Raw genomic sequence first — 16000 nt, forward strand, 5'->3', positions numbered from 1 at the left:
CAGTTCCCTAATTTTGTTAAGCATGTGTACACTATAGTGACCAGTCCCAGTGCAAGCCATTTGCATACCTAGTTTAAAGAAGACCATAGTATTTAATTGGAGGACTTTTTACCGGTTATTAGTAATCAACAGACTATTAACTCTCCTGGACTTAAGTTAATATAAACAACCTAATTACTTATTTTTTTATATAAATATAATGAATGGTGTTTGACGTACGTAAAAAAAATGCTAAGGTTATTTTATTATAAGCATGTTAGTTTTTTTTATAATTAATCATGCCTCATATGACAATTTCTGTACATAGATTAAGTGTAGATGCACTTAGATAATTATCTATTGAAAATATTTGTCAAAAAAATTTAATTTCTGATGCACCTTCAGATATAATTTATCTATTTAAACCTATTGTAAAGAATCAAAATTTCAGTTGTGACTTTGAAATATTTATCAACAGAAGAATTTCATTCAAAAGTCTGCTGTGTTTTTCATTTTAAAGCATGGTTCATATAAATACAGAACAAAATAAGTTTTTTTACTTCATAATTTGAATATTTTTTAAATGAAGATATTAAACAGATGTTAGGTAGAGGTCAATGAGACAGCAACCAAACAAGACAAAAAAGACAATGAGACAGCAACCAAACAAGACAAAAAAGACAATGAGACAGCAACCAAACAAGACAAAAACGACAATGAGACAGCAACCAAACAAGACAAAAAAGACATGTCACCACTGGTCAGCATAACAACTTCAACCATAGATGAAAAATCTTGGAGGTATGTCTTTCAAGTTCTTAATCGCCAAAATGTGTTATAGAAGTTGCACAAGTTGTAGAAGAGTTGCGTTTATTTATCAGGGGATATCAAAGATATTCCATCAATGAAAAATTCTGTAAATGAGATATTTTTCCAACAATTTGTTGGTTTCTCATCTTCAATAACCAAAAATCCCTTTACGTCAACATTTCATTATGTAAATCTGTACCAGTTTGTGCTGAAACTCCGTCTGATTAAATTGTTCACTAAGGCGTGCTTTTGTTAAGCAGGAGTACAACTCTTATCATCATTATACAGACACCTAATGAGAAGTTTATAAATGATGAGAAATTGAAAATGTTTATAAAAAAAAAAAAAACACAATTAGGTAACTGTTTCATAAATGACCTGCAATGACCTGTGCAATAGATGTATACCATACAAAAGCTTCTAATGAGCTATTTTTTTCTTTTTAGTGAAACTAAAATTCATTTTAACACTTACCATGCGGTACCCGTCTTTTGACGGGCGGACCCTAATAACCGTTATTTGGCTCTAATGGCGTTCCATACTTTTAGAAGTCCACTTTATGATACTTATTTTAAAAGTTATGCATGTTCCGTCAATCTGAGGCTATCCATATTCACGTTTCTCATGTATCAGTAGCATTTTGAGCACAAATACGGACTTGGAAAATTGAAATTGGCTAAAACTCGGTTTTCTGGAGGGGTAGGCTTCACATCTGTATCTTACACAAGAAGTTCAGAGGCATAAAACTGGCAAAGATAGTGCAAACCCACAGCCATATAACTACTGATCATTGTTATTATTGAAATACGCATAGGAAACAACTACTTCCGGTTTTGGGTCCATTCGAAGTCAAAAATCGGCAAAAATCGTGAAATTCGGTATTTTGGGTCCTAATGACCTTCTGTAGACCGATGAATCAAGATCAGATTCACTCCGACCTAACAACTGTTGGGGTCTATTTGTTCACTAGGGTCCACTCTACACACAGGCTACAGCTGGATACCTTAATCAGCAACCCTGGGTCTTCTGGGTCAAGAGAAGGGGTGAAAAATCGGCAAAATTGACGTTTTTTGCACCTGTTGACCCACTTGGGGGCAAATTCCCGTCAAAAAAATTGCGCCTCCTCACCGCGACCACCCCACCCCGTGATCACCTATATTAGATTTAAAGAAATCAATATGCTACAGCAACAGGGCTAAGCTCATTTGCATATAATTTGCATATTTTTGCAAATAAACGAAAATTAGACATTTTCTAAAAACAATTCCGCATGGTAAGGGTTAACAATCTCTTTATTGTTGAAGACCAAAGTTTTAACAAAATTATATGCAGTCTAACAGGGAACATTGGGTTTATAAGTCCAAAAAACTATAAATTCGGTCAAAAGTAATTATATGGAGCCAAACAGTACCAGGGAATAGATCAAGGTGACAAACTGTATAACATATGCATTAGTTTAAAATCAACAACTTTTTTATTACTGTTTTTATTTTTGAAAAGCTTTATGAAAGACCAAGGACCAATAGTTTATGAGTTTTCACCCAGTGGTAGCTGTATACATATATATGCATATTACCTTTATACCATAATCTGACCTCATCAGGACATAACAAGAGAATTTTTTAAAACCCCAAATTATCGGTTATCAAAGTTTTAATTCATTATATATCTACATGCAAGGATATCAAGAGACAACTTAATTTGATTTTAATGCATGTGAAATCTGTGATTTAATTTTACTTTATTTCAGAGATACAGTGTCATAACAATACAAAAATGTCTATTCAGATATGAGATTTACCAAATTATAAATGATTTTTCAATCCTCGGGAAGACACCTGAAATGACCTTTTAAATTTATCAAATCAATATTAAATATATTTTATTGATTACTCGGAAGATTATTAGCTGATCCTTACAACAACAAGACACCACTCACGGTATGTTGTGAAAAGTCTGCGCTGTATGAAACAAAAGCAAACATATTAGGATTTAGAGTTACAATGGAGAATTTTATTGAAAATTCCATACAAATTTTTAATGGGTATAATAAAAGAAAGATTTTATTGTTTATAAATTGTATTATTCGCTAACTAAAAGGAAAATAAACATGTACAAATAAAAACTTGATCCGAATATAATACTGGTTTTATAGCAAAATGAAAGTCTGTACCACCTTCTCGATTTAGGATGATGATGATAAATGATAGGAATCTATGCACCACACAATAGAATCTCTGTAACCTATTACTAACAGTTAAATTTAATCAAGTTAAGCATTGGACCGGGCTTCCTTTCCTGAAATAAGCTACAGAGTCAGGATATAGCTTAAAACTGATGGACTAAAAACAAATAAAAAAAATCGTTTTTTTGTGTTTTAGTACAAAATAAATATAAGTTAATAGGATAAGAGGCATATTTGGACACAAGATTGTTCTTTCAAATCTCTTGATAACTAACTGCTTCATTTAAGCAAAGGCTAGCATTTTACAGGAAAGACAAAATATGTGCAAAACTTATTTATCTTTTAGTTAGTCAATTGATGTAAACCTAAATGAGGCTGATTAGTTCAAAAGTAAAAATATGTACCAGCCTATATTAAGGCAAAGGTGACTATATAAACTCTTTTGTCAAACTCCGTTATGTTTAAGAGTAAACCGATTTTGTTCATCCAAATAATATCTTTCCCATTCTTAATAAAAAAAGCCATCAAAATAAAAATTTCCATCTTAAAGGAGATATTTACCCCCCAAAATGTACAACTTTCAGCAATTAAACCAAATAAACAAATTACTTTCGTCTGGATTCATTTTATGAGAAACCCTCTGGAAAGTAAACTTTTAATTTGAGGTAAAATACTTCAATTACATTTTGTTTGAATGCATTAAAAGATTTATTTTTCAGTTCATAAACTTACAAATCATAAAACTTTTTACATTTATATCTTTTAATGAAGAATTTCTGCTTGAATAGATATCCTCCAGAAAGAATTAATGTGAAACAAGTAATGAAAATAACATAAAATTCTTTAACAGTTGTTATTAAATGGTTAACACCCACTACATACAAACATGTAAACCTATTGAATATTTCGACTTAAGGTCTTTTTTTAAATCTCTGTAACTATTAAGTGTATATAGGCTTAACAGGTTCTTTATATATCACAAATATCTTTAGCGTAGACTGCAGTGAAGAGATGAATTCAGTTACATACTAAGGATACATTGATACTATATTATGTATTTCAAACTTGAAGGCTGTTAACTAACCTATAGATGTTAACTTCTGTGTCATTTGGTCTCTTGTGGAGAGTTGTCTCATTGGCAATCATACCACATCTTCTTATTTTTATATTGAAATAAACAGACAATCAGAAATAGTGTTGACAAAAGTCAAAAATTGAACAGGCTAATAACCAAAACACAACATGGAAATCTAAGGATTGAACAATTGGTGTTTAACATCACTTCATCACTATTGGCTATATTGATCAGTAATATTTAAGCCAGGGAGCATTCACAAAACATATATCAAACCTCATCATTGAACAGTTTATAAATCTTTGAAAACCAATTTCAACAATTCTTTTCGGTATCTTATAGTTAGCACAAAATAAAGGTTACTGTGACCCAATTCTAGCATTACTTTTAAACTTCATCAACATCGAGGCTGAAATGGGCAATGCACAGAAGAGGTAAAGAATGTCAGAAACCGATAAAAACTTTCCAACCAATTAACTTGTTTAATTTTGATTTCTAAGTTCATGATTAAAATCTTAGTTCTAAAAGCGTAGCTTAATCTGTTCTTAAATCCATGCAAAGATGTATCTTGTATACTGTTTTGTACGGGCAATAAAAAACAATGTCAGAAATAACTGATAGGTTTTTTATTACCTAATTAGGATTATTTCATCTGTGATTACTGATTATCAATGAATTATTAACTACAAACAATCAATTTCACAATACGGTTTAACAGAATTGCACTGCTTTGTCATGCAATATAATAAATCATTTGAAAAGGCTTCATTAACTTGTGACATAAATGTTTAGATGTTCTAAGCATCAAATAACGCAATACTTTCCTTTGAAATTAGAATTAAGCCATGTAAGGCCTTTAATACAATTAAATTTGCACTACTTATAAAAGAAATCATTAATAGGAAAATGATGTATGTGAAATGAAACAAAACAAAAAAAAACCAATGAAGTGATTTTAGATACATGATTACTGATACAGTAGAAGATTTCAAATTGGTGCAGTTTTAAGTATTAACAATAATAATATAATAATAATAATTCTTTATTTAAAGAGGGTTACACAGTTAGCTATAAAGCTAATCTTCCCTGAGGCCCTCATGAAATACCAATACATGAAATATAACAAACAATTACAAAATATCAAAGAGACACACATACATGAATAATGAAATAAAAAATGAAGTATACAATTTTCACAACAGGTAAAAATTACAAATTCACATATGACATATATTTATAGTAATAACATCAACAATAACAAGTTTGAGTAAGTGTGTGAAAATAATTATGCATATAAAAAACACAGCTTCTTAATGTTCCAACCAGTAATTTTTTAAATCTTTTTTGAATGAGCTTGTACTTGATGTTGATTTTTTCATGGATATTGGTAAATTATTCCATAAAATAGATCCTGAATATATAAAAGATTTTTTATAAAGCTCTGTTTTGGCTTTTGGAATTTGTAAATTTTTGCAAGAGGCATTTCTCAAACAATATTGCTTTATTTCTGGCATTTCTTTAAATTTTTCGGTGAGATATACAGGGGCTTCATTTTTAAGGCATTTCTGCATCAAAACTGATTTGTGGTATGAGATTCTGTTCTCTAACTGCATCTACTTGACACCTCTATCCTTTTGCAAGTTAATAATTAACTCTAATAAAGATTAATAATGGACTGTATAACAATCCAGGACAGGGTGTAGAGGTTTGGCCCTTTTGATCCATCAAAAAAAGGAATACTGTAAATTCAGAAATTATTGTGTGCATTCATTATTGCGATTTTGTCATTTTAGACTTAAATGCGATCTTTATTTTGAGAAAAATCCTGTTTATTTCATATAAAATATTGCAAAATGCAAGTTTAAATTATTGCGTTTACAACTCTGTCCCATTTTGTGCAATAATAAAAATTTCGCAATAATTTCTGAATTTATAGTATTACATTTCTCATGATTTATATGATATTGACCATATAAATCATTTGAAAACTTTAATGCATTGCTAGGCTCTATGATAACTTTTCTATTCCCCTTTCAAAACCAAAGGTTCTGTCCCTGACAGTCCTCCAGACTCTTGTCTTTATACCATTAGAAAATCCTTCATTTTTTTTAACAAGCAAATCTCATCCTGTCATTGCATCACCAAAAAAAATAAATTTACAGCATTATTATCAATGGTTGACACCTACAAGATCAAACATACAATAAAAGAGGGACCAAAGATACCAAAGGTTATTTCATATTTTTTTGGTCATTTACAGTTTCCTAGCAGTACATGAGAGCATGTTTTACTAGCCATCAAAATCTTCCATTAGATAATGTCACAAAATGTAGCTTTATTTTCTTTCATATAAAAAACGATATCAAATTGAGAGAAAATTGTTTTGTTATGTCTTCTAAAGCAGGCAATATATAGTGACAGGGGAGTCGATCCATCCATACCCGTAGCCAGGGGGGTTTGGACGAACCCCCCCCCCCCCCCCCCCTTGAAAACAAATAAGAACTGTTAAAGTCAATGTTCTGTTCGAATTGTGACTGTTAAAGTCGAGTTTGTGAGTCAAACGAACCCCTCCTTGGAAATTCCTGGCTACGGGCCTGCCATCTGTCTGTAGTTTTAGTTTATTTCTACACAATTTTATTTATTATTTTACCATGCTATGTATGACCTGTTTAACTATGCTTAAATGGATCTCAGCAAGTTTTCCTTTATACACATATTAATCTTATAGTTTGATCCCTTTTAGAGACAACAATTAAATTCAATAATTTCGACTATATTGCATATTAACTTATTTCATAGAACTAGGCTGGAGTTTAAATATGTACTTTCCATCTGAATTGTTCCCACTGAGAATAATATGGTTAAAAATTGATTGAAGTTTTAAATCAAGTTTCACCCAAAATAGTTGATTTATCTTGCTTCATTAGTAAAAGAATGTTTACATTTTTTTCCAACACAAAGGGAGGTAATTATTGTGACAGAATCAATAGGACACAATCGAGAATTAACAATAGAGTTCATTAGTTTTCTCTAATTTATACTTGGTTACAAAGTAGTAATTGGCGTGTCACCCTGCATGAAATTATGTATTGAAAAAAATCTTGTTACACAACTTACTAACAATGAATCCAAGTTCACCTAGAATAAGACACAATGGCATAGTTAAAGAGAAAACTTTCAAATCGGTAAAAGGGAAAACAAAATAACATCAATCCAAACTTTCAAAGTGTTTTTACTTTATAAACCTTTTTTTTTTTAAATCAATCAAACAATCTTTCTCTTATACATGTAGCAGATAGTTTTATATGATATATAGATAATTAACACCACATTAATTTTCAAAAAATAATATAGTACATTTTGCATAAACTGATACATGCACCCATGCTCACTTCGATGAGATACCCCCCTAACAAAACGTTCTTTATATATATTAACTGGAAACTCTGACCCTCCCTCCCAATGGTAAGGGCTTGAACACTTTATATTTTACACTTTATATGACAAAAACATTTCATATATCCAGTATTAAAGACATTAGTTATACAAAAAGAAGTAGGTCCGGTAAGGACTGATTTTGGCCTCAAATTTCAGGTTCATCTGACGAAAGATTTTGACCACTATTTAAAAACTTAAGTGTCTATTTCATTTGATTCAATTAGTTTATGTGAAAGATTGTAACTGATTTAATCATTAACAAGAGTGCACACACTTAAATGTCTCGCCTTCTTTACTAATCATTGATATTATGTTGATAGACCTAAATATAAAGCTTTATTACAACTGTCACATAAACTCTACATTAACCAAGAAAACGAAACATTGATCAATGAACAGTGAAAATGAGGTCAAGGTCAGAGGAACCATGCCAGGCAGACATGTACAGCTAACAATTCTTCAATACAACAAATATAGTTGACTTATTGCTTATAAATTAAGAAAAAACAGACCAAAAAACAAACACTTAACACTTAGCAATGGAACGTGAAAATGAGGTCAAGGTCAAACAAATCCTGCGTAACAGACATATAGATCATAAAATATTTCCATACACCAAATATAGTTGACCTAATGCATAAAGTATTAGAAAAATAGACCAAGACTCAAAAACTTAACTTTGACCACTGAACCATGAAAATGAGGTCAAGGTCAGATCACACCTATCAGTTAGACATGTACACCTTACAATCATTCCATACACCAAATATAGTAGACCTATTGCATAAAGTATAAGAAAAACAGACCAAAACACAAAAACTTCACTATAACCACTGAACTATGAAAATGAGGTTAAGGTCAAATGACACCTGCCAGTTGGACATGTACATGTTACAGTCCTTCCATACACTGAACATACTAGACCTATTGCTTATAGTATCTGAGATATGGACTTGACCACCAAAACTTAACCTTGTTCACTGATCCATGAAATGAGGTCGAGGTCAAGTCAAGTGAAAACTGTCTGATGGGCATGAGGACCATGCAAGGTACGCACATACCAAATATAGTTATCCAATTACTTATAATAAGAGAGAAATTAACATTACCAAAAATCTTAACTTTTTTTTCAAGTAGTCACTGAACCATGAAAATGAGGTCAAGGACATTGGACATGTGACTGACGGAGAGTTCGTAACATGAGACATCTATATACAAAGTATGAAGCATCCAGGTCTTCTACCTTCTAAAATATAAAGCTTTTAAGAAGTTAGCTAACGCTGCCGCCGCCGTAGCCACAACCGCCGCCGGATCACTATCCCTATGTCGAGCTTTCTGCAACAAAAGTTGCAGGCTCGACAAAAACGATCTGATTCAAGCTCAAATATGAACTAGAGGCTCTAAAGAGCCTGTGTCGCTCACCTTGGTCTATGTGAATATTAAACAGAGGAAGCAGATGGATTCATGACAAAATTGTGTTTTGGTGATGGTGACATGTTTGTTCATCTTACTTTACTGAACATTCTTGCTGCTTACAATTATCACTATCTATAATGAACTTGGCCCAGTAGTTTCTCTGGAAAATGTTACTGGTAGTAAAAATTTACAAATTTTATGAAAAATGGTTAAAAATTTACTAATTTACTATAAAGGACAATAACTCCTTAGGAGGTCATCTGACTATTTTGGTCATGTTGACTTATTTGTAATTCTTACTTTGCTGAACATTATTGATGTTTACAGTTTATCTCTATCTATAAGATAATAACCCAAAAAACAGCAAAATTTCCTTAAAATTACCAATTCAGGGGCAGCAACCTAACAACGGGTTGTCCGATTCATCTGAAAATTTCAGGGTAGATAGATCTTGACCTGATAAACAATTTTACCCCATGTCAGATTCGCCCTAAATGCTTTGGTTTTTGAGTTATAAGCCAAAAACTGCATTTTACCCCTATGTTCTATTTTTAGTCATGGCCGCCATCTTGGTTGGTTTGGCGGGTCACGCCACACATTTTTTAAACAAGATACCCCAAAGATAATTGTGGCCAAGTTTGGATTAATTTGGCCCAGCAGTTTCAGAGGAGAAGATTTTTGTAAAAGATATATAAAATTTACAAAAATGGTTAAAAATAGACTTTAAAGGGCAATAACTCCTAAAGGGGTCAACTGACTATTTTGGTCATGTTGACTTATTTGTGAATCTTACTTTGCTGAACATTATTGCTGTGTACAGTTTATCTCTATGTATAATAATATTCAAGATAATAACCAAAAACAGCAAAATTTCCTTAAAATTCCCAATTCAGGGGCAGCAATCCAACAATGGGTCGTCCGATTCATCTGAAAATTTTAGAGTAGATAGATCTTGACCTGATGAACAATTTTACCCTTTGTCAGATTTGCTCTAAATGCTTTGATTTTTGAGTTATAAGCCGAAAACTGCATTTTTACCCTATGTTCTATTTTTAGCCATGGCGGCCATCTTGGTTGGTTTGGCGGGTCACACCACACATTTTTTAAACTAGATACCCCAATGATGATTGTGGCCAAGTTTGGTTTAATTTGGCCCAGTAGTTTCCGAGGAGAAGATTTTTGTAAAAGTTAACGACGACGGACGACGACGACGACGGACGACGCCGGACGACGGACGCCAAGTGATGAGAAAAGCTCACTTGGCCCTACGGGCCAGGTGAGCTAAAAATCTACCAAATATGTCGAAAAATGTCACTTTTCAGATGTTTTTTGTCAAAAATGAAAGTGGCCGCATCCATGTTCATCTCAACCTTTATATATGTTATGTACCATTATAAAATACAACTTGCATTTCAATATTAAGGATGAACACGAATGTAGCCACTTCTGTTTTACATGAAAACTGTATAAAGTTTAACTAAAATGCTGAAATAGTGAAGATTTCAGTAATTTAGCATGACTTAATGGTGCTAGTACCCAATATATGTGGATTGAATTGTCAAAAACAGGCAATATTTATGTAGCAGAAACATTCTAATGTCTAATAGATAACTAAAAGTTTACATTTTTAACAATTTTGTAAAACTGCTATATTTTGGGGCCAAAATGGAGTCTTACTGGACCTCCTCCTTTACTCAGTTGCAGGTCTATCTAAATTATGGCGAATTTTACAATAATAAGAAACATTTCCCTATCAAACTATGAAATCATATGTATAATTTCAGTTGGCATGCAAAAATATTTTGTGATGTTTCCATAGAAAAATTGGGTAATACATATCTGATGAAGGAAAAAATAATAAACTCAAAAAAATTGCCTATGCTCCTGCAAAACAAAATTTCTTGATAATTCAGAAATAATTAAAACTTATGTATATAAGATTTGGAATTTCAGTAATATTACGCGTTTCAAGGTTTGAAATTGACTTCTATGATGACCCAGGTGTAAATATATTCTGTTACTCAGATCAAAGACAAGAATTAAAAGTGTGACCTTTCTGTTCTTTTATTGTAGACTTTAGAATTGTAAATAATTTTCAAGTGAGTGATTACCTGAATTATTAGCTGTCACCGGTCTATTAAAATGTTCAGTCAATTAAAAAAAATAATCAAATCATACGCTAAAATTCTCCAGTAATTATTGTACAATAATAAGAACCGCTACATTGACAGATATGAAATTTATTATTTTTTATAAATTCAAATTAAAAATTAATTGACAAATTCGTTTGACAAAAATATCAAGTTGTACAAAAAGAATTATGATACCGTAATTACTCTGCACATGGGTGTATTATTCTTCAATACATATATCAACTTTCGCTTAGTCTGTGTGAATACAACTATTATACGACCATACTTTTAAAATAAAAACTCTGATTGTTCCCAACACCTTAATCTCATATTCTATCTAACTTGTGAAATTGCTCATTCAAGTTTAAAAATCAAAACTGTAAACTGAATTTTGTTACGTCAAAAAAATAATATTTAATAGTGATAGTCTCTACATTTATGTAATATGTAGACATTATATCTCATATCGGTTTCAATATAATAGGTATAAATAACATGTATGAACAAATTCAATGTAGTCTTCTTAATTTGAATTTAAAGTGTCAGTTTTTTTAATCTTGTTGTGTCCTGGTGTATAAATTTTTGCCTTAATGAATGATTAAACAGGAAACTTTAAATCTAGAAAGGATTGTGTCCTATTTTATCTTCAAGGTATAACAGGACAAACACTTTAATGAAAACAACTCTATTCTCAAGCTTGTAACTATTAGACGGTTTATAGTCAGGGTCACTTCACTTCTAGTTGTTATTTCTACTCAATCCTACATTCATTACAAACAACCATGAAATCAAAACAAATGCTGAATTAGAGGTCATGGGTTTGATCTTTGACTTGGTCAACCCAAAGACTTAAATTGGTATTTGTCAATTCTTTTTCTGACAAATATGCAACATTTAGAGAAAGAGCATATGTCAACTCAACATAATTTGTTTTTAACTCATTACAGTGAACATTTATAGTTGTTAATCTCTGTCATTTTGGTCTCTTGTGGAGAGTTGTCTTATATGGCAATCATACCACATCTTCTTTTTTATATTTCTTCATGATACATGCTTACCTAATGAGCTAACAAGTTTAAAAATATACTTCAAAGTTACTATATTTGTATGCTATTGACTCATTTAATGTGATTATTATGTAATCATATTAAAAATCTGTGTAATATTTTCTACTGGACATTAAGCAGTCATCATGCATTCATCAGGTTAATTTTGAAATTGACATCTTTGCACCTTTAATTTGTAAGATAATTTCAATATCTACTCTCTGATGTCATTCAATACCCACTGTCTGTAAACGAGCTTTTGAAGATTTATCACTTATCAATCATGAACTTATTATAAATCAGATGAACTTTGAGGCTTTCAAATGTTCGACAACTAAATCTAATAATAATCACTTTGAACTTATATAACATACATATCTATGTACCTTTCGTTATTGACACAATCTAAAAAATTACATTTCCTACAAAAGACGATGACATATTGAGAACTTCTTTTAGAAACCCAACTGAAAGGAATTCATAAATATATCTATTTGGTGATATTAACTACTGTAATGATATTTAAATTTGTCTTGTGTGTGAAGAAAAACCAATCCTGAGAGATAAATGAATATTATCACACGTCAAGAAGAATGGAGAACAAATACCTGCACTGCAATACATGCAATAATAATATTGGATAGTACTCAAATGTACTGAATCAGAATATATAGAAATTGGTGTAAAAATACTTGTGCAGGGGTAATTTGACTGTTATTTCAATATTATAATTCAAATCATAAACCTAAACAAACTGATCTTTTCCATTGAATTAATACATTTAAGGAATGAGAATTTTTTAGTTGTTATCTGTCCCAAACAGAACTATGGTGCAATCATAATTAATTCAGTCAACATTTAGGAAGTTAAACTTAGTTTTTGTCACAAAGAACATGAGCACTACATTTCAAGTTGATGGCAAACAGCTTTAAACCAAATTTAAACAGGATCAGACAGCCACATATTTGGAGTCAAAAACCAAGGTCATATCAATAAAAGAATGCATAGCTTTCAAGAAAACTTATATTGATTGGTGTTTTAAGCCACTGTCAACATGTTTGTGCTATTCATGGCGTTTGTGCTATTCATGGCGGTCAGTTTTTATTGGTGGGGGAAGCAGAAAACTTATAAAATATATTAATAATATAAAAGAAAGGAAGGCAATAAGTGTTAATTAATGACACAAAATCTTAAAGCTGTGTTACACTATCAATATTCAACTTTCTCCACCTTCTTCTGTTTGATGGGTTGTTGTTTCATTCACAATCATAACACATTTCATATTCTTTTATCTCATGTAAAATCAATCGTTTCACACATTATAGCATGAAAAAAATATAGACCTACATACTTCAAGGATGTCAACATTGTTAAAAAAACTTCTTTGGGAATTAGCACTTCATTGTTTATTTCTCTTTTTGACCTTAACTTCTGACAGTTTTTAGTAGCCCCTTGTGAAATACTAAATTCTTTAAACACTATATACGCAATCATCATATATTTATTAAGTTTTATAGCTTTCAAGTTTCTTTGATAAAAAGACACTGGGGGTCAACGTAACAATGTAAATTTACTTTATAGAATTGAAATGTTTTAATACATAAACAAAGTCAATAAAATAAATTGTCCAAAAATCTTTAAATGTTCAAAAATTCACACTGTGGATCAATCTTCTTTACTTTGAGAGCCTTTAACAGTGGACATTAAGAGAAACTGAGAAAGAAATTAATTCCAAGAGCAATTTTGTGTCCAAGAGTTTTGTTAACTAACAAAACAATATCGCTATTATATCATATATGTAATGCTGCTAATGGGACATTACCAAATGTTGGATTTCATTGGAAAAATTTGACAATTTTAAGCATGTCTTGAGATTACTCAAGTTTGTCCTATTGGGTATATTATACAATTTTCACACATTACTTTGTTCCATCTAGAAAATATGCTTTTCAAATTCCTAAAAAAGGGGACTTCACATCAAAATAAAGATGTCCTATTTTCTAATAATTTATTTTTACAAAATTATAACCTGTACATTTTATTTCTTTTAAATTTCAGGTGATTTTCAGTTTGTTGTCTAAGTTTTTATGGGACTACAATGATTGAAATAAGGGGGATGGCTATCATGTGTTCATGGTACAGGTATTTGTTTTATGTTATAATCTAACTAAAAACTTATAACATATTACCATCAACTGTTTAAAGAGAATTTTATGAAATTTGTTGTACATTGTACAGCATTAAATAATAAAATTTATTACTTTAAAAACGAAAGATTTTAATGTTTGATTCAAAGCTCAAAATTTGCCATAAAATAATATTCATATGCTTACAGCAGTGCATTAAATTACTTCTGCAACTGTTTTTATTTGTTGTAAATCAAATATGGACCTTTAGTTGCCAAATATTAATTCCTAGGCCGTACGGTTACCTAAAGTTGTTAATTTCTGTGTCATTTAGTCTCTTGTGGAGAGTTGTCTCTCATTGGCAATCATACCACATCTTTTTTTATATCTAATTATGAATTTTTATTGACAATAATGTGCGTTGAGTCGTTGACAGTTGAGAAAACTTATTACTGCTGGTCATGAACTCATTTTTAATTCTCACATGGTTTGTAATGACATCTAGTTTATAAACACATCATAAACAGAAGTCTCGCTAATTTTGACAAGATTGGCTTCTGTAAACCTTAAATCATTGACTATGTACATAAAGCACACAATAGAAGTCAAACACCTTTACTTGGACGAGGAATTTCTACTGTCCATGGCAAACATGAAGGAGACTGAGGACTATACATTTAATAACACTGATGTATTGACACTACCTTACTAATATAAACATATATTTAATGAATTATCAAATTACTGAGTTATAAACACTTCAAAAAACTAATTAAATATTTAATTTGCATTTAACATCACACTGGTCGTGGTATAACAAATAAAGTGTCTGGATAAGACTTTAATCTGAAAGTCCTACAGGTTCAAATGTAATTCATTCAGAGATAGAACAGGTTAAATTAACTCATCATAGATAGCAGCATTTAAAATTTGTACACCAGGCATGCATTTCTTCTATAAATGACTCATTAGTGATGTTCAAATCAAACTTGAAAAGGCAAACAAAATATGAAGCAAAAGAGCACTGAAGACCCAAATTCCAAATACATTTGTACATAACTGACCAGTATCTTATTTTGAAAGAGGGTAGACATCATCTTTTCTTCTAGTCGAAACTATCAAAAGCAAATTAATCAGTCAAATCTTAACACTGAATGCAGATATATTACTATATAACACACTCCTTCACATAACATGTCAGAATGGCCTAATGACTATAAACCTTTGTAAAATATACCTTTATATATAGATATAGGAAGATGTGGTATGAGTGCCAATGAGAAAACTCTCAATCCAAGTCACAATTTATAAAAGTAAACCATTATAGGTCAAAGTAAGGTCTTTAACAAAGAGCCTTGGCTCTCACCGAACAGCAAGCTATAAAGGGCCTTTATACTAGTGTAAAACTATTTTATATGTATGTCACTTACCTCTTTAGCACTCAATGGAGGAAGATGTGCAATAACAGCAGGTCTGTACTGCTTTTCAAATTCATTCGGTTGTGATATTTTGATTCCATGCTGCCTCTAAAAAACATCAAACAATTACAAAATTATATATATGCAAAGTGCTCTTATAAAATACTGTTACATTTATTACACAAGGCCATGTTTATCTCTAGAGTGTTTATGAAATCTTTACACTAAATCCGTTGGATGTTGGATGTGTACTGATTGATAATTTAGTCTAAGATGCATGATTTTTTTTACATTAGTTGTAATTGGCTTTTAACTAGCTGTCAGTATAAACTGTGAGTACTCTCAGATCTGTACTAATAAAAAAAAGAAGATTTG

General features: G+C 31.0%; 1 protein-coding gene across 1 annotated transcript in view; it reads right to left on the reverse strand.

The window, feature by feature from the left end:
* LOC134716658 (dynein axonemal heavy chain 3-like) overlaps positions 1-16000 on the reverse strand; it is a 138213-nt gene that overhangs the window by 115531 nt on the left and 6682 nt on the right. The window contains exon 2 of the mRNA XM_063579667.1: positions 15638-15733. Coding sequence (XP_063435737.1) covers positions 15638-15733 — 96 coding nt within the window. The remainder of the gene's footprint in view (positions 1-15637; positions 15734-16000) is intronic.

Source organism: Mytilus trossulus, chromosome 1 (genome assembly GCF_036588685.1).
Source record: "Mytilus trossulus isolate FHL-02 chromosome 1, PNRI_Mtr1.1.1.hap1, whole genome shotgun sequence".
NCBI lineage: Eukaryota > Metazoa > Mollusca > Bivalvia > Mytilida > Mytilidae > Mytilus > Mytilus trossulus.